Here is a 24,474-nt window from a genome sequence, read left to right on the forward strand (position 1 = left end):
TATATTAGCAACTTCAATGTACCCAGCTATAATCATTTATATTATACTGGTCTCCTGGTATCTGATGTCAGATAAGCAAAATCAGGAAAATACAGACATATTCATTAATGTGTCTATCTTGCTGTCTTTCTATTTATCTACCTGTCTATGCATCTGCTTGGGTGTAATCTGTAACCCCGCATTTGCATTATCATATGAATGTTATTTTTATAAAGATTTCTGGAACTTAATAACATTTTCAGATGCAGAACAGCACAGACAGAGCATGGAAATGAAAAAAAGATTAGCAGGTTATTTACCAGACCTGCCTTGTGCCCTAAAAGATGCTTATTTTTTCTGAATTAATATCCTAGATTGTACAGTAACTAAGACTACTTTCACAATAAGACTAATGTCATCTCACAGCAAGGAGGGTCACTGGTTCAACTGTCAGGGTGCTGTCTGTGCAGAGTCTGCATGTCTGCTCTGTTTTTGCATGGGGTTCCTCTGAGTGCTCTGGTTTCCTCCCACATTTCAAAGACATACAGTAGGTGGTCTGGACACTCTAAACTGGCCATAGGTGTGACTGCGTGTGTTATTCTGTGGTATGGAAGAACTACCATGACAGGGCTAGCCACCCAGCAGTGTAAACATTGTTTCTAGATGACTGTCACTGTTGAAGTGGTACCCCAATTCTATGTGCAAGAATGGATGGATTTCTTACTCAGATGGAAGACCCTTTTGAAACGATACTTTATGCATGAGCAAAGCCATTACCACAGAGCAGGAAAAGCTCACTGCTGCACTAGAATCACACAGACATAAATTACTTAATCTCCTGATGTCAGTATAACCCTATCACCATCAGATTTCTTTAACAAGGATTACATAGTTATGAATCTATCTGTTCTAGCCCAGTTTCCCGTCTAGCACAGGAATATCTCACTTAAAATCACTTTCTGGCTGTCTTTCCTTTAGAAAATCACTTCTCCTAAGCCAGTGATTCCCACAAAGGACCCTAACTCCAGGAAAATCTTTTCACAAAGAAAATGTCATTATGAATATCCTGCAAGAATTTTTATTTCGAAACTGTAATGCCAACAGTTGTCTGCACCACAGGTGCTACAAGATTCCATTTTCTGCTAACATTTGAGAGCTGCTTTTCTACCAAATTAAGTACATTTAACTGAAATGGACACCATAATATTTCACTTAGCATTTCAGCTTCAGAATAAGAATGTTTGCAATATTCGTTCATTGCATCCAGATGACTGCTACTTTCTGTTTCGGTCAAAATCAGCCTTGAACAGAGCAATGCATAGCAAACACAAAGTTTAATAGAGTTAAAATGTACAATTTATCAGACAGGAGTTGCAAATGGAAACATAACTGCAGTTGTCAGATGCTTAGCCATTGTAATTTGATTAAGTACTGCGTATTTGTAACTGCATATTATGCCTACCATAATGAGTGAAAACTATCAATAGCAGAGTGGTTTATGAACTGGAAAAGTTTAGCATAATTTGCGTTAAGCCTTTCATATTATGCTAAGTCCTTTTGAGTCTCAGGGTGTTTTTCTGAAATGAAGTTCTGCTCACTGAAATAAGATCAATGGAACCAGTCACTCCAGCTCATACTTAGAATGTAGTGTTACCTGAAGGCATACTTCCTTTGTGGCTAGTTTGCATGAAATGCATCTGCTTTTTATTTCATTTTTTACAGTTTAGGATAATTAATCATTTGGACATTTTGGTAAATAAACTCTCTAGATCTAGGTCATCCATAAATGCCAACATAATTGGAGGCAATCTTTCATGAGGATCCACCCAAGAGAGGAATCTTGGGACTCTGTCCTCAAGGAACTGATGATGGAGCTCCAGTTCCTGATATTAAAGTTACATCCTTACTGTAACAGTAGCTCTGATTTGACAGTTCCAGCTTCACTACCACATACATGCTCCTTCCCCACCATCAATGCATGCAACATGCAGGGTGTCAGATGGAAGATGTATTTACTTGTTATTACTAGACACAGCTGCTCAACCTAGCATAGACATTATAGATCTGAATACGGGTGCTAATTTGCACAACATTGTGGGTAAGGAGAGATGCTAGGTAGCTCAGGGAAAGTTTTGAGATGCTAGGCTAAGTTCTACCAGCCTTAGTCCTCTAAGTAATGAAGATGGAATTCCCAATGTCGGATCAAATACTAACAAGCATGTTTTTTAAAGGCCTGCATGAAGTTTTGCAAGAGGCTTGGCTGATATCAGCATGGTATCGGTGCAACTATTACACATTCTCCCATGCCACTGTGTCAATTAAACATACAGTACAGAGTTCTAAAAAATTAATTATTACAAAATGCCCAGTTTAAAATTATGTACAAAAGTCCATTAGAGAAAGGTATGCTGAAGACATGTTGGCAATGTCCCATACCAAGGTTTTGTTTCATGTCTATTTTACAAATATGCATCTGTGTCATTCTTTACATGTATCTTGAACTTGAGATATATTCAACAGCATGTAAACAAAGGTCCCAATTTAGGTGAAACCTGGTTTCTATCCTCATTCAGTGCTGCACATTTTGTCTTTTTTCCTCTTCTGCCAACGTCTTTTGCATGGTATCTAATCCTGAACTTTTCTTCTTTTCTTTTCCTTAGCTGGAGTCACTTTAATGCTTCTTTGACATCACATAGCAACATGTTTTAATATCATAAAACAGGTTTAACACTAATAACAAATTATCTTGAAGAGGCATGTAGAGCCTCAAAAAAGTATAGCACACAGAACAAATTTTCATGAAAATTTCTTTATAATAAATCAAGGAAAGTGAAACAGCATTCATAAAATGAAACAGAATATTTGACCACACCTTTTCAGTACTGTTGCCTTTTTTTAAAGAAATAGAGAACTTGCATCATAGTATCAGATGGTCAGTTCAAAATATTTTCATTCCACTGAATCTTTTGCTTACTAAATCTTCTGTCACAACAGAAGCACCACAAACCATATGATTTTAGTTCTAAGTCATTTGATGACTACCCACAGAAGATGAGTGCACATCTTAAGAACATTATAGCCTTCTATGCTACAGGGAGTGCTATCTGTAGTACAAACAGAGTCACTGTGCTGAGAAAAAATGTCAATAAACACCCAATGTGCAGTGCTGAAAGCCCTTCTAGCCAGCTACAGCAACAGAAAATGGGAATTACAAAATGTGCAAAAGGTTTCAATAAGCCAACTGCCCTTCTGGCATGTGCTGCAGGTACCTAATGTGCCTCAAACATCACCCCTCCTATTTTAGACAGACACATCTTTTTATGCACAAATCCCTCTTGCAACAATGAAAGTTCTGCTGTACCATTACAGGGCTCTGTGTGGCCTTGTGCATAATAGTATTATACTGATAGTGAAAGACCAACATTAAATTATAATGTTGTTCTTCTTTCGGCTTTTCCCGATTAGGGGTCGCCACAGCGGAACTCCGGTCCGCTAATGATTGGCAATAGAATTTTTTATGGTGTCGAGTTGTCAGCCCGACGCCCAACCTTCAACGAAGGCACGCCCACTTACGCATGTCTTTCGAATGCCACTTGACCGCGGGGAGGACACGCAGACTCCTCACAGAAGGCGCTCCAGCCGAGAATTGAACGGGAGAACCTCTTTCTGTGAGGCAACAACGCTACCACTGCACCACCGTGGTCTAAACACCAACCTTAAATTATAATGTACTGTGCATATTATAAGACAAACTGAAAAAAAAAATAACCATCCCTTTGCTTGTCTTTTTCCAAACTACATACTTGGTATATAAACAGAAAAAAGGGACCTCTCTCCAACACTGTCTAAATTAGAAGCTAAACAAAATTTATTTGACAAAGACACAAACAGGGTGATAAAGAGAGAAGTCATAGCTGAGATCATACAATATGGATGAGTGTGCTGGCAAAGACCAGTAAAAAGTAGTGACTAGCAAAGAAAACACACCAAGTTAAACATGAATTATATTTTATATGCAGGTCTTGTTTATGAGTCCCAAATCTCACAAACCATGATTAATGCTGCATATGGACCCCTTAATGAGTGGGAATGGAAAAACAAGCCGGCAGCCCCTACTGACTTCAAAGAAAACATGGGGCTCATTAGTGCATGCAGATGGGTAACACAATCATGTTCAACAACACACCACTGGCACATGTTCATTTCCACACAGCAAATCTGCAATGATACCTTTGGCAACACAAGAAAACGAATCTTACTTTTCTGGTTGTCTTCCAGCAAGCTCCTTTGTTCTTTCCTATGAGAGAAGTGGAGAAAAGCATAAAAGTTTCCATAATATAATTATAAATAAACAATGACTAATTCTCCCCTTAAAACAAACATAGCTTGCAGCTTTATCAAACATTTAGACAGGTGGCACTGTATAATGATGCATCTCATTATAGTATTTGTCCTTCACTTGATTAATGCCTGGTTGATTCCATATTTTCTATTTTTCTGTCCTCATGTGGTATATTATGTTAAAGCTGCCTTTTCAATTTTAAACAGAAATGTACAAATAAGATAAATAAAAGTTAAAACATACAAAAGAAGGTCATCCGAACAGCAGCAATAACACCAGCTGGCACTATGTAAGGGAATGGTGCATATTTTGTATGTATTTTTGTAGACTATTTTTTGAAGACTAGCAGATTTGTTTAAAATATTTCAAGATGGAATATAAAAATACCCTAGTAGACAGGGTTACCTATATAAACACACACACACACACACACACACACACACACACACACACACACACACACACACACACACACACACACATACACATATATACATGTGGGCATTGTGTATGTTACAGTAGCATTTCACACAGTATTAATTCAATCTGTCATATACCCTGTATTTTTTGGGGAAAAAGAGACAGACAAAAATAATTAGTACATTTATTAAGAAAAAATGGCAATACTAACCCACATAATGCCCTGAATCTGGCTGGCTATTCTTAGAAGGAGTTTACGAAAATCAGGGAGCTCAAATGAGCTTGCAGAGTGCTGGATGCAGAGGGACAGGAGGAACGCTGGTGTTAATTTATGTGCACAGCTCTGTGTGTCTGTCATTTTAATAAGTTTGTTCAGTAACAAGTCTTCATGCTCCAAAGCATAAGGAAGTTCAAGATCTTTTCCAGTTACATTTTTAAGCCTCCGTACTGTCTTCTGATGCCAGCATTTTGCAATCTGATTCAGGCTGTCTTTCAGTGCTGACCCACACATCCTACAAGAAGTAATCCCGCCATAATTTAGTTGTGTTGTGCAGGATGACAGCCATGTTGGTTTCTGACCTGAACTAGAAGCAGTTGGATCCTTGTACATAAATAAATAAAACTCTCCAAGCCCAAGTAGGTCCCCAGGAAAAAGTTCTGCTTCTGTTTTGATTGGTAATCCATTATGTGTAACATAAGCTCCTTGGAGAGGTCGCACTAGTGTAATTGTATTTTTCTGTCCACAGTTATCACTTGGTGAAGCTGACTCTATACGTTTTACACAACAGTGCTGCGGCAGTATATCCGGTGCAGAAAGCAGAATGTCGACCTTTAGCCTCTCCTCATCATCTCCCGTAGTATGTGCACTGCATTGTCCAAAAATGTGGTTCGATCCACTCATCATATAAATAACAAAGTCCTAAAATTAAAAACATAAGTTGGTTTTATACCTGCAAAATTCTAAAAGTCATATTAAACATAGCACTTTAAAACTTCTTTACTAAAGTACTAAAGACAGTAACCTGCATATCTGTTTAACTAAGGAGAAATAGCAGGAAAAATATATAATGTTAATGCATAGGAACCAACAATTATTTATTACTTATCTGCTAATCTGGTTATAGAGACTAAAGTACTGAAATCATATTGCCTTTTGATGTAAATGAAAGACATCTCTGTTCAAAGGCAATTTTGAAATCACTTTGAAGAATTGTAGATGCTTTTGAATGTAAAGTGCATTCATATGTGTTGATGGATAACCATCAACCAGCAATGCTATATATGTGTAACCCATGGGCTATGCAGTAGCAAGAGCCACCTTAATTCCACCTACCACATGCTCATGACCCATCCCCCTGCATATTAAATATACCAACTCCGACATCGCACTACAGTGAGGAAAATAGAAGTTATGCCCATATCTGCCCAAACCGGATGGTGGGGTATGCACATAATTTATTAACCATCACCCTGATTGATTACAAAGTGCTGCAACCTAAATTCAATACTGTCAGAACTAAATACTGCTGGTACATGAAACACTGATAATCATTGGCAAAACTAAACTATTACTTCTTCAATTAATAGGTTATAAATGTTATTTTTTCTTTATGTGCAATTTATTAGATTTAACAATAAAAAGGAAGGTAGTCTAAGTACCAATAAATAATGTTAACAAGCAAGAAAAAGGTAATACAATTCATAAAAGTAACAAACATTTATTATCCCTGCCTCTCAGTCTGAGCTGCATGGGAAATTCTAGCTCTCATGATTTCACAATATCGCCTATTAAATAAAGCAAATACATATAAATATGTGCATGTCAGCATGTAAGAGTGTGTGTGTGTGTGTGTGTGTGTGTGTGTGTGTGTGTGTGTGTGTGTGTGTGTGTGTGTGTGTGTGTATGTGTGTGTGTGTGTGTGTGTGTGTGTGTGCGTGTGTGTCTGTGTGTGTTAGGTTTGGAGTAAGGGGTAGATAAGAGGACAGTTTTACTATTGTGTGTAATGATGCATGTAGTGAGTCCCCGAGTGGACTCTCTAGTGCTCTCTGTTGAAATGTAGGCACTAATAACATTGAATGCCAATACTGAAAAAAAGACTGAAAATCCAAGAGAAGAGGTAATCTCAAACATCACTCTTTTCTTTTAAACTTCTTTTTGATGGGGGGGGGGGGGCAAGCCCCCTGCACACACCTTGAGTTTATATATACCAATTCTGAGATTACCATACCACAGAGAAATGGGAATGGTCCAGTAAATGGCAGTCTTAGACTTTGTATATGTAAGTACATTTTTTTCATTTAGTCTTCATGATACAGGACTCATTCATGAGGACCTAGCCTTTCAAATGGTTAACCCCCCGAGTGTCTTGTGTAGTGGCAGTATTACAGAAAGGGTTTTTCTATGGTAAAGTAAATGGCTGGTGTAAGGAGTATGGGCAAGGTTGGGTGTGCGTTTTAGACAGCTTTAGTTTCAATTACATTGTGTGTTCAGTAGTTACTGTTTCTGACTATTATGTACACGCACAACTATATATATATATATATATATATATATATATATATATATATATATATATACATGTGTCTGTTCTAATGACATTAGGTTTTGATAATGGGCTAACAGACAATAGGCAGTGACACTCGGATATAGCCTGATGATATTCTCTTTACTCCACTGGCTTTACCTTACTCAAGAATAAAAAATGAATTTTGTATACTTGTGAAGAAAATTGCATCCCTGCACCCATACCTCTCAACTGTACAGATATTTGTAGAATGCCCAGATTTTTGTCTCATATTTTTGCTCTGTTCCTCATAAAAAATGTGTTTTTTTGTCTAAGGCTGATCTAAGGACTAAAGTCACTAAATAATGACATGCATTTCAGTTTTAGACTTCATATCCTTCAGAAAATGCACTGTAACACATATCCTGTTATTCCAGCAACTTTCTAAGTTTATAAGAGCAATTTTATTTTATTTATTTTTACATTTGATTACCTGGAAAGTCTGACTGGATGGAATGTCCATTTCCAGCAGAGGCCCGGGGAGAAAAGCTCCACATAGAACAAAGAAAGAAAAGATGTCTAAAGTAAAGATAAAAAGAAGGAAGATTATAAATAAAAAAACAGCTGTACTCAGACTAAAGAGTTTTAGGATTTTTTAGTCTGGGGCAGAGCAAGAGCAGAACCATTTAGTGGTAAGGTGAGTTTTTAGTGTTTGTTTAAATTTAGTTAACATAGTGCTAGATGTGATGTAACTGGGTATAGAGTTCCAAATCTTAGCAATATAATGAGAGTAGGTGGACTCTCCAGCAGGATTGTGTGCTGTTGACATTTGTATGAGGGGCTTATTGTTTGATTGCAGCATTCTGCCACAGGAATAGGGCTCTAGCAAGTCATGTAATAATGGAGTTTTTGCAGAATGATAGAAGATTTTGTAAGCCATGTTAAGCTGAGACAAGTGTAGGAGATGGAGAAATTGTAACCAGCATAGCTTCCTTAGGGCAGAGCAATGGTGTGATCTCACTGTAATGAGCAATGATTAAAAATGAGCAATGTTTAAAATGTGTCCCTATTTTTGGGTCTTTGTTCCCCCACCCCACCCCACCCCAATTATGTCAGGCTTTGTCCAGATTTCTTACGCTAAGATGTTGAGGCACCACTGATATCAAATTGCATACATAAATATATGTAACATTTTTCTATGGAGCAAGGCTGTACTGCTAACATCACTGCACACATAAATAAATGCAACATTGTATCTACACATTATGCCACTAACATCACTGCCCACCACTACAGTGTCATGCATAAATTAATGTAGCACTCTACATCTATACAGCATGCCTACACTGTTAATGTTACTGCACACCTCTTCAGAAGTACATCACTACAATGTGCTCCATGTTGACAACTCACTGCATACCCCACCACGGGCATGCATAAATGAATGCAACACTGTACATGTGTACAGTACAGCATGTGCCAATATCACAGCATAATATCTCCAACCACATGCATAAATGCATGTTGCACTATATCTGTGCATCATACTTATGCCACTAGCATAACTGCCTACCTCTGCAGCAGTATATAGAAATGAATGTAACAGTATGCATGTATTTAGCATGCCCATGTTGGCAACATCACTGCACATCTCTACAATAACATAAAATAGCAAATGCAATATTATATGTATTTACAGCATAAAAAAATCACCTCCTGCTACTGGAAGCACATTCGGTAGCACCACCATTACCACAATGTGTCTAATGTAATATACAAACACCTTACAAACAGAAGGAAATATTTGAAGGATGTTCAGTCACAATTACAAAAGGAATGCATAGTGCTTGTGTTTATAGCATTTATTTCCCTTTCTGTGATTTTCCTTTCACTCTCTCACAGCCTGATAATATTTTAGAAAAGCAAGCAGTGTTCACTAGTCTCAGACACAGACTGCAGTCTAAGCCAGCAGTGGAAGGCACAGCACTGTGATATCTTACATAAATTCCAACTTGCAGCAAGGATGGGACTTGACTGCCTTTCATCTTAAACAAAAGTTCCAAATGCCAATATCAAATAAAGCCTTGAGAAAATGAAGACAGCAAAGTAGAATATTATGTGTATGCTGGGGTATACAACATGGATCTATCAATACTGACAAATGTGCCCTACCACTAAGACTGAATTATTCTGGTAACAAATTTCCCAGGTTTATACCTTCTAGGTTTAGGCAGAGAAATAAAAATGATGTTGACAAGGTCTGCTAAATTTTATGACTTCATATTTTGCTGGAAAATATTTTGACTCTGACAGGATGTAAGTGAAAATTTACCCAAGTTTTACTATATGCAAAATGTCACATATGATCACGTACTGTACAATTTTGTTTAAAGAGTCTTGAAAACCTGTCACAACTTTGTCAGTGAAATTAAATTTTGGAAAACCTCTAAGAATCAATTATATTGCAAGACAAACTCTGCATTTTCAATGGTGTAACTAATATGAATGAGTCAGAAGGAAAGGGAGAAAACTGTTGTGACAGTTCTGTTTCTTCTGTACAGATGAGGCTACTTTTCATCTCTGGTCAGTGACACTATTTATATTTTCTCACAGTAACATCGGTTTAGCACTGTGTGGTGATTCAACAAAATACCTCAAAACACCTATGAAATGCAGTTTTATCTCCATCTGAAACACAATTCCCTAAATATCTCTGTTAGAAAAAACAATTTGTCAGGTATTTATCTGGTCAGTCCAAATGGCAAAACGTTGTCACATCTTCTCTGCAGATCTCTATACTCTTAGAAGCAATCCTGACAAAGACAGTTAAATGCAAATTAAATTCATCAAATAAAGAGAGAGTACACAGGTATCATTAAGGAAAGAAAATCATTCGAAGATGTTTGACAAATTATAGCTGAGTTTCATGTCCCTGAGGGACAAAATACTGAAAACAAAGGCAGTCAAACATTGGTCCCTCACATAAAACTACAAAACTCTATTAAAAATAAATTCAAACCTGAAAATGTATTTCATAACAGTACAAACGTTTAATGTCTGAAAAACTACTGTCTCATTAATATATGAAATTGGCTCCTGGGTGGAATTTCCAAATGCGGCTTAATTCAAAATAGGCACTGATAACTAATTTAATTTGGTTCCATCAATAGATGAAATGCAACAGACCTAAGCATTTCCTTCCTCTGTTTTGTTCATACAGAGCTTATCAAAATCAAAATATCCATTAACATCCCAGCCTGTCACAGTTGAGAAAAAATGCTTTCTGCATAGTTCTCATTTACAAACCAAATGGAAGAAGAGATATCAGAAAATGCACTTATCACACAATAATTACCTGAGTGAATAGCTAGAACATTTGAAAAGAAATCATGGTAACAGACCCAGTGCTGGTATCTACCAAACTTGGGGACCTTTTCAGCAAATCTTTTGGTGTCAGGAAAAACAGCTTGATTACAAAGAAGGAGTAGCTTCATAGTTTGTACCCTTGATACTAGACTATGATAGTCTGAAAAAAATAAAACATTGGCAAATCACTGCATCTACTGCCATCATTGTCACATGGCTATTTGGCTATTACTTTAGTATAACATGCTAATAATCACTTCTTAGCCATGGGTGACTCAGGATTTACTCATGATCAGTGCGGTTTAAAAAGCTCTCATGAGTACATTTCAGTTGCATTGGTCAATCTTCATCACTCAGGGCTGAGCACTGATTACCGTTGTTATAAACTGGAGCCATTTTAAAAAGTGACAGCTCACCTTTTTCAGGAAACTCCATTGTATAATGGCTCTCTTTAAGCTTAAGGGACGTTACCACAGAAATTCAGAACTGACAGATTGCACTTCTTCCTACTGAGTATGTACATGCATGACTGCAGGCCCACTGACTCATGGGAGCTATACAATGTTGCTCGGCAGTTTTTTTTTTTTTTTAGTAGACTTTAAAAGTAATACATGCGTAGATGAACTTTTGATAAACATTTTAAATGAAGGTATCTTATCACTTTGTTTATTTTTGCAAACTTGTCAGGAGTTGTACTTATTTATTTTATCACTTCATTACTATCTGATGATAGATGAGTGGGCTGGTCTGTTAACCCTTTTCACCCATGACATTGGCTCTCAGAAGTAAAAGGAAGATAACAGTTAAACATTAACAGCAGTGTTAAGTATTTCCATAAGTAGTTATACTGCAGTTATGTAATTAAACATTTCTAGATAATTAACATTAACATAGGTAAGCAAGCCAGTAGCTAAGTAGGGTAGAAACACTTGGCAAGCTGTGTTTAACCAATGTCCCAGAAGTATAAACATTTTATTGGATGCCAAGTTTAAATGCTTTGTGCTGTCTGCTGACTGAATCTTTTACTGGTGGTAATTGTGGTTTACTTCCACAAGAAAGACTTGCGTTAGCTAATCAAGTAACTCATTTCATAGATATTTTTAGAAATGTGTGTAAAAAAACCTTGTGATTCCTTGGTATGGGTTAAAAAAGGCTTGTTCAGTGTTAAATGTTCAAACAGTATATTATCCAGAACAAAATACAGTCTGAAATATCACGATTGTACTCACTTTACATCAGGAATGCAGTTATATAGAATAGTTTGGTGTTGTTTTATATATCATGCCATTTGCATTGAAATTGTAACTATGGCACATAAAGCTTCCAGTTGTAAAATGTAGTTTTACAAAACTGCAATAAAGTGAATGTTTTTTACATCACAATCTGTGTGTTTTATTTTTTGAAGCACAGTTTCTTTGGCTTTGTTATGACAGGTAGTTGTTGAAGTGGTTACCACTCATCTCTCTTAAATACCCTTCCTTTGTGGATGTGAGTATCAAAATGCAAGTTGTGCTGATAGTTCGAGTTAGGGCAGACAGGCAGGACAAATGGAACTTCTGTCTTTTATATTGTTTATTTTTAAAGTCCCAGGATGACAGATGAGTTTATATCCAACCAATTGGCATTCACATCACCTAGAAGCATTTTTTCTTGGGGAATTGTTATGGCTATCCAATGCAGGACGTCTCCCAGTATAGTTGTACTGTCACCAAGAGCGATGTAAAGAACAGTAACATGTATTTGTTTATAACTGTTTAATTTCAGGAATGTAAGGAAAAGCTCTGCTGAATTGAATTTTGGTATTGGTTTGTTATACACAGAAATATGGTAGTTGCTGGGAAATATTAAAGCAATGAAACTACCTTTCCTCTTTATTCTATCGTTACAGATGACATTATAGCTAAGAGGTATAATTCCAAAGTAATTTATGTTGCTTTTATGACAAGTTTCAGTTACAGCGAGAATATTAGTCTTATGTTTGGCAATCCAGGCATGTAGTTCAGCAATTTTATTTCTTACGCTTCTAACATTTATGGCAGCAAAAGTTAGATTACCTGGGTTGGAGGTTGACCATTGTAGGGTTACAGTAGCATGTGGAAGAGGACAGTCTTGATGTTCATTGTGACAGGTGGGGCCAGGGTTAGGGTGAATGTCTCCTCATAGAAGGATTTTGGTATATTGGGGAATTAATGATACTTGCTTTTTGGAGAGTATTTTTCCACTTAATTATGTCACTGAGTGCCAGAATAGACCCTGGAGAGGATAATACCTGAATCAGAAAATGTACGATTGAATATTTTGGGTGGCATAATTTACTCCCATCCCTATTTACAGCAAATCTTTATCATCATCTAAAATGAATACACAGAAGATATAAGAAGAGTTGCACACCACTTATTTTACTGGAAAAGATATTTAATGACAGAAAGCAGTAGTGCTATAATTCTGTCTGGCAAGACACAAAGAACATAATACCAGTTTAAGAAAAGTACTGACAGGTAAAATGAAAGTGAGTCAACATTAAATAGAGAAAATATGTTAGCAACAAAGTATGAAGCAGCGAAGACAACCATGCAGCTCAGTTCAACTCGAATAAAACTCAATTGTAGTATCCAAAACAGCAGCTTTATTAATTGCACACAGATGGTAAGCGATTTCACAGTTCAGCTTCTCAGACCATTAAACATTAAAGGGAAAATATGTCTTTTATAAAAACAAACTAGAATTCTCTGGGTGAAAGTACTAACAAGTTAAATGAACGAGAGTAAATGGTAAATAGAGAAAATGCATGTATAATAAAAAATAATTCTCTGGGTTTATCTTTCAGAAAGGAATTTCTCCAGATCCAAAGAAGATGAAGCAATCAAAAAATACATGACTACTAAAAGTCTGTAGAGGCTTTAGAAGTCTACAAAGCATGTTAAATTACACACAAATGTTTATCCAAAAAGTGCTTCCACTATCACTAAGTTACAAAGGAATGTAGTAAGAAAATTAGCATGATATATTATATATTATGATATGATTATATTGTCAGAAACTCGTGAACATGTTTATGAAAATGTAATAACTGCTTAGTATCAAATTAATGCATATCAGATTTTGAGACAAATAAAGAAATTCATCCCATGATGATAGTCCATTCAAATTTGAAGCCATATTAGCTCAGAAGTCTAAAGATTAATTCATATACAAGCAGATCTCATACAGATTAATTATATTCATAAACAGAATAAAAATGTACCAGCAATACTACAGAGCTGTGTAAACTTCTGTCTGTATCTCAATGTCTACAACTTCACACCATAACACATCACAAGCCACTAAACATTATTTATGGTAAACAAAGAGTAAAATTGCCAAGTTAAAAAAAAATGACTTTAAAATATAAACCCTGTTCTTTTTCTTTTTTTTTCTTTTGTTTATTTATTTATTTTTTATAAAAGGCAAATGAGAATATGCCTAGAAATCCAGTTTGTTGTGAACAAGTAAGCAAAAAGGAATCAAAACTGTCAAAGGAGTACATTAGTTCCATCCCAATTAATGCAGTTCCAAAGCTCTCACATTCATAAAATACAATCTAAAACAAGCAAGGATCCAGTACCACAGAAAGTAAAGAAATTAAACCACAAAAGCTCACTATATAAAATCATCAATGACATGTCATATGCTTCCATTCTGAAAACAAAAATATAAACTACCAACATGATCTTTCAGTCTCTCTTGAAAGTGAATTCATCCTAAAAAGAACTAGATGGCTAAAACCCTAATCATTACAAATCAGTGATTTACAACTTGCACTATGAATTCTGAAATTTATAATAAAGATAAAAACCCTAATGAGAGAAAATGAATGGTTTCCTGGCTGACAGGAATAGATAGGCTACATTTCACAGCTGCCTGTCAATGCAATATAGGAAGTAAGCCTCCAGTATTCATCAAAATACCATAATGATCACACAATAATCAAGAGAACAAAGTACAAGTGAGCATTTAATGCATTTAATAGTAATCATTGATGGTGGTGGTGCTGCGGTAGCATTGTTGCCTCACAGTAAGATGCTGTCCGGTTTGATTCTCAGCTAGAGCATCTTCTGCTTGGAGACATGCATGAATGGGCGTACCTTCATTGAAGGTTGTGTGTCAGGCCTGGCAAGCCGGTACATAAAAATCAACTGCCGATCATTAGCGGACTGGAGTTCCGCTGTGGCAACCCCTAACCGGGAAAAGCCGAAAGACACAAACAATTGATGGCAATTGCAAATATTTTACTTTTGAACTAATTGCTTCCATATGATGGACTGCATTTTCTGTATATACTTGTAAATTTTCATGCCTTAACTGTTTTGCCTTATGTGTGTCTCTAGAGATTTTCTCCCTGGGCCTCCCCTGAAAATGGACACATATCCAGTCAGACTATCCCAGTCAACAAATGTAAAATAAAATAAATAAATAATAAAAAAACATACTTTAACAATCAGTCCTGTTATGGCAAAAATCATTTCATTAGTTGGAATTGTTAAAGTCCTGTACTGAAAAAAGAATAAGAGCAGTAAGAGCAGTGAGTAATTTCTAGACTGGGGGCTAAGAACAATAAAGTCACATATTTTGGTCTCAAGCCAATAGATTTATTGAGAGGTTTATGACCACCTTACAAAATGCTTTTAGAATAGTTCATAATAAAAACCTGCCTTGGAAAGAATATATGTATATAGATCCTTTTGAAATATGATAGGCATGACCACAGAACACAAGAAGGCAATCGCCTACTAGATATTAAGTGCAAATTTTAAAACTAAAATTTGTTTTTACACCTAGGCATAAAATATGGTGATCTTGTATGAAGAATCCTTGATGGTAGACAGTCTAGTTAAAATTGAGCCAAACACCAGAAAAAGTGTTCACTGATTCCCTGCTGTACCCTACAGTAACTAATGTAAAAGCTTTGACCTTACCTCTTAAAAAACAAATTATAAAGCCTTGCTTTTTTAGTTAAATACAGAAAGCTTTGCACAGTTAGCTTGATTTGCAAAATAGGTATGTATAGAACTGAGACAGATTATTTTATAGTATCGGAAGATTTAGTTATATGAGTAGGGGAGGTAGTTGAACCAGGATTTTCTGATCATCTTGCAATATGGCTAGAGATAAAGGAAAATAAGGAATATATAAAAATAAAACAAAACAAATCGATCACAGCCTCAAAAACACCAGCAACCACGCCAAGCCTTGGAAGAAGTCCGTTTATTCACCGACTAAGCGCTTTCACCAAATCAATGGCTTCCTCAGAGTCAGTGTTAAAAACAAATAACACACATTATATATCTTCAGTCAAAATGACATCACCTAATCATCCAATAAATTAATTGAATACAATTAGACTTAATAGGCAACATAACATACTCACTATTCTCCTAAAATCCAACACTTTATATATCACAATTTTTAAAAATAAATATAATTAAACTAAAATAAAATACAATACATGCATATGTATTTACAATATATTACATTAGTTTGGAACTGATAAACTACAACCAATAAATGTGTGTCAATATGTATATAATTATAAATGTAAACCAATTGGTGAATAAAAAATTTTTTACTTCAATACCTATCCAAAAGCTTGTTAAATGATACTGGCCTTGAATTTCAAAACAGGCTTCAAAGAAATACAGGGCCGGTGTTAGCATTTTGGGGGCCCCCAGCAAATGTCAAGTTGGGGGCCCCCTAGGCACTTCCAGTATAAGTATCATCCTAACAATGCCATCCATCCTAAGCAACCCTTTATTTCATGCTGCAAACTTTTAGGAGTAGTATCCACAGACAGACCTGCAGCTACAAGCTTTTACATTACAACAGGCCTATGTATCACACTATCACTATGTTGAGCTGTCTAACAAAGAGGCAGTTAGAGTTACTGGCACTTAGCTGCAACAGTGATACATTGCAACAAGTCTATGTACAGGTCTGGACCTACATTTCAACACCCCCCCACACACACACACACACACACACACACACACACACACACACACACACACACACACACACACCCTTCAGTCCTCACCTCCGAGTCCTTCTCCTTTTGTGCTTCCCCCATACCATTCACATTACTTTTTCTTCCTTTTCTCACATTTTGCCGTACTCTAAGCTTTTCAAGAGGCCATAACTTTCTATATGCTCTGAAGTGCATTTTACACAACCTTTTTATCCAATAATAGCTTGAACAGAAATTATGATTAAGGAAAAAATTCACTGTTGTGGTTCAGCTTTAGTTTTCCTTGCATCCTTTCAACACACCTTTCCTGTTCAAGACAGCACAGTAATAACCATTTAGGAAATAACTCAAGTCAGGGCCCAAGAAGCCACAGGTTTACAGATGGTCTGGGATGCATTTTGGAGCATTTTCTCAACATTTTACTCCAATGGTTGCCTAAATAAAAATTATGAAGAAAAAGAATGTCAGTCTTATTTTTTCTTGCAAGGCATAATTTGTGCCCAAGGCTTAATTTTCAAAGCTGACAAAATTGTAGCTTAGAGTAAACTAACAAGCCAGTAGTTGTGAGAATATTTAAGTCTTCTCTGGAAATACTGCTTACCTCCCTAACCCTCTAAAAAAGACAAGTCACTGCCTATGCATCCCTCTGGTGTTAGACTGGGATGAAAGCAGAGATTTAAATTGCCTTTGTCATATATTTCAAGTGACTGATGATATACATATACATAGCATGTTCTTCACCCCAGCTGTCAAAGGTAGCCACATGTATATGTGCCTAGTACGTGATTGTGAGAATGATTTCAGTAATATTCAAATTTGTTGCTCCTAGACAGTACACCTCTCACACAAGCTATAGTAACCTTCTTTGTACACCTCTGAGGTCTGTGAGAAACACTGCCCTCAGCTCAAACACAGGCTATAATGACTTCATGTGCACCTCTAAGGTTTGACTGTGATGAAAATCAAAGATGTAATATCCACACAATCTCCAGCCCCTCATAACCCGGAGCAGCTTTATGTACACACACACATTTCAACAGGGCTGGTTTTAGAATGGGTGTGGTTGTAAACAGAGGCTATTATTAGCTTTATCCTAAAAGGGTCATATCTCAGCACCATTCAGGTTAAACAGCGTATTCAGAAAATTGACACATTTTCTCCAACAAGCAACAGCTTTGGTGGGGCCCCATAGAGGCAAGGATGATAAAGGGAGTCCCCATTATCCATTTAGACAGTCTGGTGAGTGGAGGCAACCAAACTCCAAGAATATCTAAGTGTCGGAATGTTCTGTGATATATGTTATGTCTTACTTTCGAAATATAATTACTTGTTAGGTACATTTTTTACTGATGCACAGAAGAATAATGTCTGTGTCCTGGCATTATTGGGTGCATGCACAGATAAAAATCAGTGATGTTTTACACACACACACACACACACACACACACACACACACACACACACACACACACTAACATGCATAAGCCACAGCAGTACTAGTTATGTACTTATTTCAGCAAACAGCAATGCCTTGTGCAACATTGGTACTGCCACACCAGATTAGTCACTGCTGTTTAGCAGTCATCAAACAGCAGAAGCAGTAAGATTTATTTCATCGAGGAGTAATGCATACTTGTCACTGTCCCTACTTTCACAGACCTTCCCTGATTTTGTTCATACTTTTGCTTTATCCTTCGTAAAAAGTCTGATTTGCTGGTAAATCATTCAGGATTACAGTCAATCAATCCAGACATCTGAGTTTTATATTTATTGTCCAAAAATAGATGTTGATGCGAAATATGTTATTCTAGTAACTTTTTAAGTGAATTAGAGAAATATTTAAACATATTTATGATTGAGCATTTATTCTATTATTTTTGGGAATTATACTGAATTCTTAAGTAAAGAAATTGAGTTATAGTATCTGGTGTTCTGGTATTAGTTATAAAACTACCTGAAAGAGAAACTATCCCTGATGATCGGAGGCATTAGCTCTTCTTAAAATCCAAAGTTTGCACTGAGGTAAGTCACTCTGGGCTGCTGATCCCTCTAGTGCTTATATTGTTCATGTTCATTATCATCTTCATCCTAACAGGGTCATATCACAGCCCTGTTCATGTTAAAGAGCATAATTAGGAAATTAATGCATTTTCATTCCTCATTTTTCCCCAGTCAGCAGCAGCTTTTGTGGGGCCCCACACAGACAAAGATGATTAAGGGGCCCCTGCAGCCATGGTTTTGCAGGGACTAAAAGCTGGCTATGTAGTTAGTTTTAGTGGAGAAAATGTCCAAAAGCAGGGTTTAACTAAGTCAGGAGCACTATGTCTGTAGTAAAATATTTAATGGCATTCTGATGCCTGTTACTTGACAAAACACCATTACTACAACCAGAAATATCTTTGAATTTTAAAGGAGATATAAATAAGAGTTATTACCCTCATAGTTTAAGTATGCAAGACTGCTGCACTAACTTTTGTTGGTTTTACAGATGTGACAAAATATCAGGATAAGATAACTTGCTGTGGTTGGGGGCCCCCAGGGAACAGGGGGCCCCCAGCGACCCCAGGGTTCGCTGGTGCCTAAAACCGGCTATGAAGAAATATAATCATTAATACCAGGGTACCTAGTGGCATTAAGTCTCAACTGCCACTTCGTCTCTAATAGGGCAACCGTATTACTAGTGTCCCCTCCTTGCTCTAACAATACCCTGTCTATGATGAAAAATAAAAATTTCTTGAAATCCTTACAGTTCCCACTGTGAATGTAAAGTGCATTGTGCGAGTCCTTGTTCTTAATTGCTCTCACATGTTCAACAATTCTTTCACGTAGTCTACGGGTTGTCATGCCAATATAGAAAGCCTGTTGAGCATGAGGCCACATAGACCAAGTTCTTGGTGTTACAATTACATTTCCCCGGGCATGGTAAAGTGTGCCCCCACCCCTTGACACACACATATGGCCCTTCCGCTGTATACCTGCAGTATCTACAATAACCACATTTGGACATCTTAGATACCCTATTCTTAACCTCACACTCCATAATGCTTTTGAGGTTGTCACCTTTGCTGTAAACTATCCTAGGGTAGGTTCCCAGTGTCACCTTAGTGGTGTCACTTAAGCAATATTCCCACATCCTACGTAACACTTTCACAATGTCCTCACTTCTTTCATTAAATTTCAAAACAAAGCATGCTCCAATTGCGTTTGTTCTTTTAGGCTCCTCATGGTTCTTTTCCAGTTCATTCGGTCCTACCAAAATAGGTGAATATAGTGAACTTCTTTGTTTGAATACTTCTCTTTTTAACTTTAGTAGCAATCTGAGCGGGTACCCCCTGTCCATCAGCATCCCAATCAGCTTGAACATTTCTTGTTTGAATGAATGTTCATCACTCACCAATCTAGATAAACGCACCATCTGCCCTTTGGCTACACCCTTCCTCTGATGATAAGGGTGACAACTTTTGAAGTGCAAAAGCGAATTGGAATAGCTTTCCTTTCTGTATATAGAACTGGATAGACCTACCCCCTTCTTGGTAATAGCTATGTCCAAAAAGTTGATGCTATCCCTTTTCCTAGTGGAAGGTGAATTTGAAAAAACTTGTAGTGTTATTCAAATACTTGATGAACTCCATAGCTTGGAGCTAATCCCCTTTCCAAATGATGAGCAGGTCATCCAGAAATCTATTGTACAAAATGATGTTTGTCATAAACCTGGTTGGAAAAACATGAGTTCTTTGCCAAGTCAAAAGAACCATGTTCGCAAAGATGGGGGCACACCTAGCACCCATAGCTACACCTGCACGTTGTTGAAATGTTTCACCCTCAAACCTAATGAAATTGTTCAAAAGAACCAACTCCATTAAGTCACAAATTAAGTTAATCCTATCTTTGTCCACTTTACTACTCATCACCAATCCCTCACGGAACATATCCAGACCCTCCTTGTGTGGGATGGAAGAAAATAAGTTAACCACATCAATTGACAAAAAACTATATGTACCACTGTCTTCTTTGACTTCCCTCAACCTTTCAAGACAATGCCATGAGTCTCTCAGAACATGAGGGACCTCATCAAACACCGCCTTGCACATAAAATCCACAAAGGAGGCTAGGGGTTCAGTTTTCCTTGCTGCTACAATAGGCCTAAACTTTAGGTTGACTACACCCTTGTGGACCTTGGGAATACCAAAAATGTTTGGTAAGACAGGATTCTTAACCATCAAGTAATCATATTCTGCTTCAGAAATGGTACCTTGAAACAGGGCGTCCCACAGGAATGATTCAATCCTTTTATAAGCAACATTAATTTCATTCCTCGAGACCCTCGAGTATGTTTCAAAATCATCTAGAATAGTCATCATAGCTGCGATGTAGTCTAACTTATTCATTAACACCATCCCACCCCCCTTATCAGGTTTCATACACCTAATGTAGCTAGAATTCTTCAACTCTTTTAGGAGCATCCTCTCTTGTGGTGTTAAATTGTCAATCCAAATGTGCCTATCACTACATATTTTCCTAAACTCAAATTCCAATAATTTTTCTAAAGCCACTACCTCACCAAGTGGTGGTGGAATAAAAGTACTTTTCCTTGTGAGTATCTTGTGACCAGATGTTTCAACATTCGTAAAATTACTATGGTTGTCACGAAAAAACATCTCCAAGTTTAATCTCCTTGTAAATAATCTCAAATTAATCAACAAATGTGCTACATCTAGTCTAAAACTAGGTACAAAATTGATACCCTTGGTAAATAACTGAAAATAAACATCATTAATTTCTTTTTCCGTGTAGTTGTAAATGTAAAATTCACTTCTGTACAAAATTTGACAACTTGGGTTTGGGTCAACACATACAAAAACCTTGTCTGGTTCACTATAGCTGGACACATCAAATCCAGCACTAATGAATCCATCAGGTTCAAGTGCCATATCCAAACCCAGTGAATCCGGAACAGTGTTGTGTTTACCCTCAATATTTGCCCCCTCGCCCCTGTTTGAATTACCGTTAGAGTTTAAATCCCCACTCATGGCTTCAAAACCATCATTCGTTTCCCCCAGTATTTTATCATGGTTTGAACCTAGTGCTTGAACAGGCAAATCCGTAACAACAATGGAAACACTAGAACAATCATTGGAAACAAAGATCAAGTCATGCCCAAAGTCAAGGCCACAACTAATAAAGTCACTTTCTTTTAGTACTGTCCATGATGCCCTTCTCTCGCCCAGTCTTGGTGGTGTTTGTTCATGAACCCTTTCTTTTGAGCCTTGCTCAATAGTCTCTTGGACCTTCGCGGTCCCACAGGTGGATCCAAAAAATCCACTTCGTCAAAAACTTGGTCGGGTTAAAAACACTGACTCTGAGGAAGCCATTGATTTGGTGAAAGCGCTTAGTCGGTGAATAAATGGACTTCTTCCAAGGCTTGGCGTGGTTGCTGGTGTTTTTGAGGCTGTGATCGATTTGTTTTGTTTTATTTCATTATCCTCGTTCTTGGATTTTGTTTTTTTGTGTGCAATATATAAAAATAGGCAGAGGGATAAAAAGGATACATGGGAAAACATGGAATGAAAAAGGAAAGAGATTAATAATATAGTTATGGAAAGATCATACTACTATGAGAACGTTTTATAAAAATTGGTCTGAATGGTGGATGATATTTAAGGAAAAATATAAAAAAATATTTTTTGGGTGGCAATATAATATGAGAAAAGTAGAGAAAGAAAAATATAAAAGAACATACAATGATGCATTGGAAGATTTAGACCATAATAATAATAGAAAGTACTTTGACAAAGAAAAATAATTATATTTAAGAAATCAAGAAAAAATACAGGAATTGTTATATACGCAAAGACATTTTTACAAGGAAAAAGAGAAGAAGTATCAGGTTACTTAAGCAGATTAATAAAGGAAGACGGTAGTGTAATGAGAGAAATAAAAAATATAAAAGGAGAAACTGAAAGAACTCAGGAAAATATAATGAATAGTGTGGTACCATACATACAAGAAATGTTTAAAGAAAAAGAAGATAGTGAAAGAAACATGGAAAGTAAAAAAGTTATCAGAAAAGAGAATAAGGAGTTGGAGAAGGAGATTTCTTCAAATAAGCTAGATAAAGTATTAGGAGAAGTAAATATAGATTCAGCTGTAGGACCACATAGGGTAAGAAATGTATACAAATTTATGATATTGGCAAAAAATATTTTTTAAAGATTTTAAATAAATAATTAAGTGAAGGTTTTATGTATAAATAATTATGTAGTGGAATACTTAAAATCATATGTAGGAAGGAAGATAGAAAATTAAAAAAACTGGAGACTGACAATATTGAATAATAATGATTATAAGATAAAAAAGCGAAAACTGGAACTAGTCAACTGAATAAAAATATAACATTATAAGATCTTTATGAAAATAATACAAAAGAGATTTGAAACTAAAATAGAAAATATTATGGAAGCTAGCATACATAGTATAAAGGGGAAGGGCTGTCAAGAATTATTAATGATAGAGAAATTGTGGATGATATTGTGAACAGAAAAGAAGAAGTGAAAATCATGATAGGAGACCTTAATATGGCATTTCACACAATTGGACATGAAATTTTATGGGCAAAAATGAAAGAATATAAAATAGGTGAGAAAGTCAGGAAATTATGTATGTCAGCATATAGTAATAATAAAGTAAAAATACTTGTAAATGGCTGGTTAAGCCAAGAGTTACATATGAAGAGTGATATAAAACAGTTATGTCCAATGAGTTGTGTACTCTTTGTATTAGTTATGAATGTTATAGTATGCAAAATAAATTACAAAATGAAGGAGGCTGAGTATGTAATACCTGAAGAGTTAAGAATTCCAGTTCTGTTAACATATGCAGATGACATTATAATAATTGCAAAAAAAATGAAACATAGATAAAAGAAGTAATAATTTGCACAAATGAATGTCTCAAAATGAAATGGATGGCTTTAAATAAAGCAAAAAGTAAAGGTTTAGGTGATGTAGTAAATATCAGGGTACATATTTTACAATTAATGAAAGTTCTGTGTTAGGTATAAAGTTTGGGAATAAAGATGTAAGTAGAAGTCAGTTAGGAAAACAATAGAAGAAATTAAACCTGTGTTTTCTGGAGAACATATAAATTATTATTCAGAAAAAAGGCTTATTTGATAAATTCAGTACTAATGGGAAACCTAGCATACTTAGCAAATATATTTATGTTACCAACAGTTTTTGAAAAGGAATTATTGTAGATATTTATTTTTTCATTTATATGGGGTTCTAGATTAAACCCAGTAAAACAAGGAGTGCATATGCAAATAAAGAAGGAGGTTTAGGGTTAATTAACACAGTGGTATATGCTGCTTCATCAAATTTGCATAAAGTGTTAAAGTGGATAAATGAAAAAGATGAAAGATTAGTATAAAGTTGTACAAATAGAAGTATGATAATTTGGGGGGTATAGTGAAAAAGAGCAAAAAAAAAAAAGAGTACATAAATGAGAAAATAAAGTACTACCAAGAAAAACTACTTTTGTGGAAAATAAAAACTGATGATGTAGAAAAAGATAAAAAAGTACAGTATAAGAATGTAATGATAAAACATTACTACATAAAACCATTGGAAAATCTAACAGATGAGAACATTAAAACTATAAAATAAGAAGCAAATGATGTAATCAGAAAGTAGAATGTCAAGTTTTTTTTTTTTTTGTTGAGACTGGTAATAGATAAATTTCCAATAAAAGGAAGTATGACACATACAAAGAAAAGTGATAGAATATGTTTACATTGTCAAGTAGAGGAAACTGTGGAACATGTTTTTGAAATGTAAAAGAGTAAAACGTTATGAGGAAAACTA

General features: G+C 36.0%; 1 protein-coding gene across 3 annotated transcripts in view; it reads right to left on the bottom strand.

Moving 5' to 3' along the window:
- LOC122794000 (ras-associating and dilute domain-containing protein-like) overlaps window positions 1-24,474 on the bottom strand; it is an 867,060-nt gene that overhangs the window by 554,557 nt on the left and 288,029 nt on the right. For all 3 annotated transcript variants that reach the window (XM_044062093.1, XM_044062094.1, XM_044062095.1), the window contains 2 exons: window positions 4,953-5,660; window positions 4,239-4,276 (listed from right to left, as the gene is read on the bottom strand). In XM_044062093.1, the coding sequence (XP_043918028.1) occupies window positions 4,239-4,276; window positions 4,953-5,660 (746 nt within the window). The remainder of the gene's footprint in view (window positions 1-4,238; window positions 4,277-4,952; window positions 5,661-24,474) is intronic.

Source organism: Protopterus annectens, chromosome 2.part1, assembly GCF_019279795.1.
Source record: "Protopterus annectens isolate FY-2018-M chromosome 2.part1, PAN1.0, whole genome shotgun sequence".
NCBI lineage: Eukaryota > Metazoa > Chordata > Ceratodontiformes > Protopteridae > Protopterus > Protopterus annectens.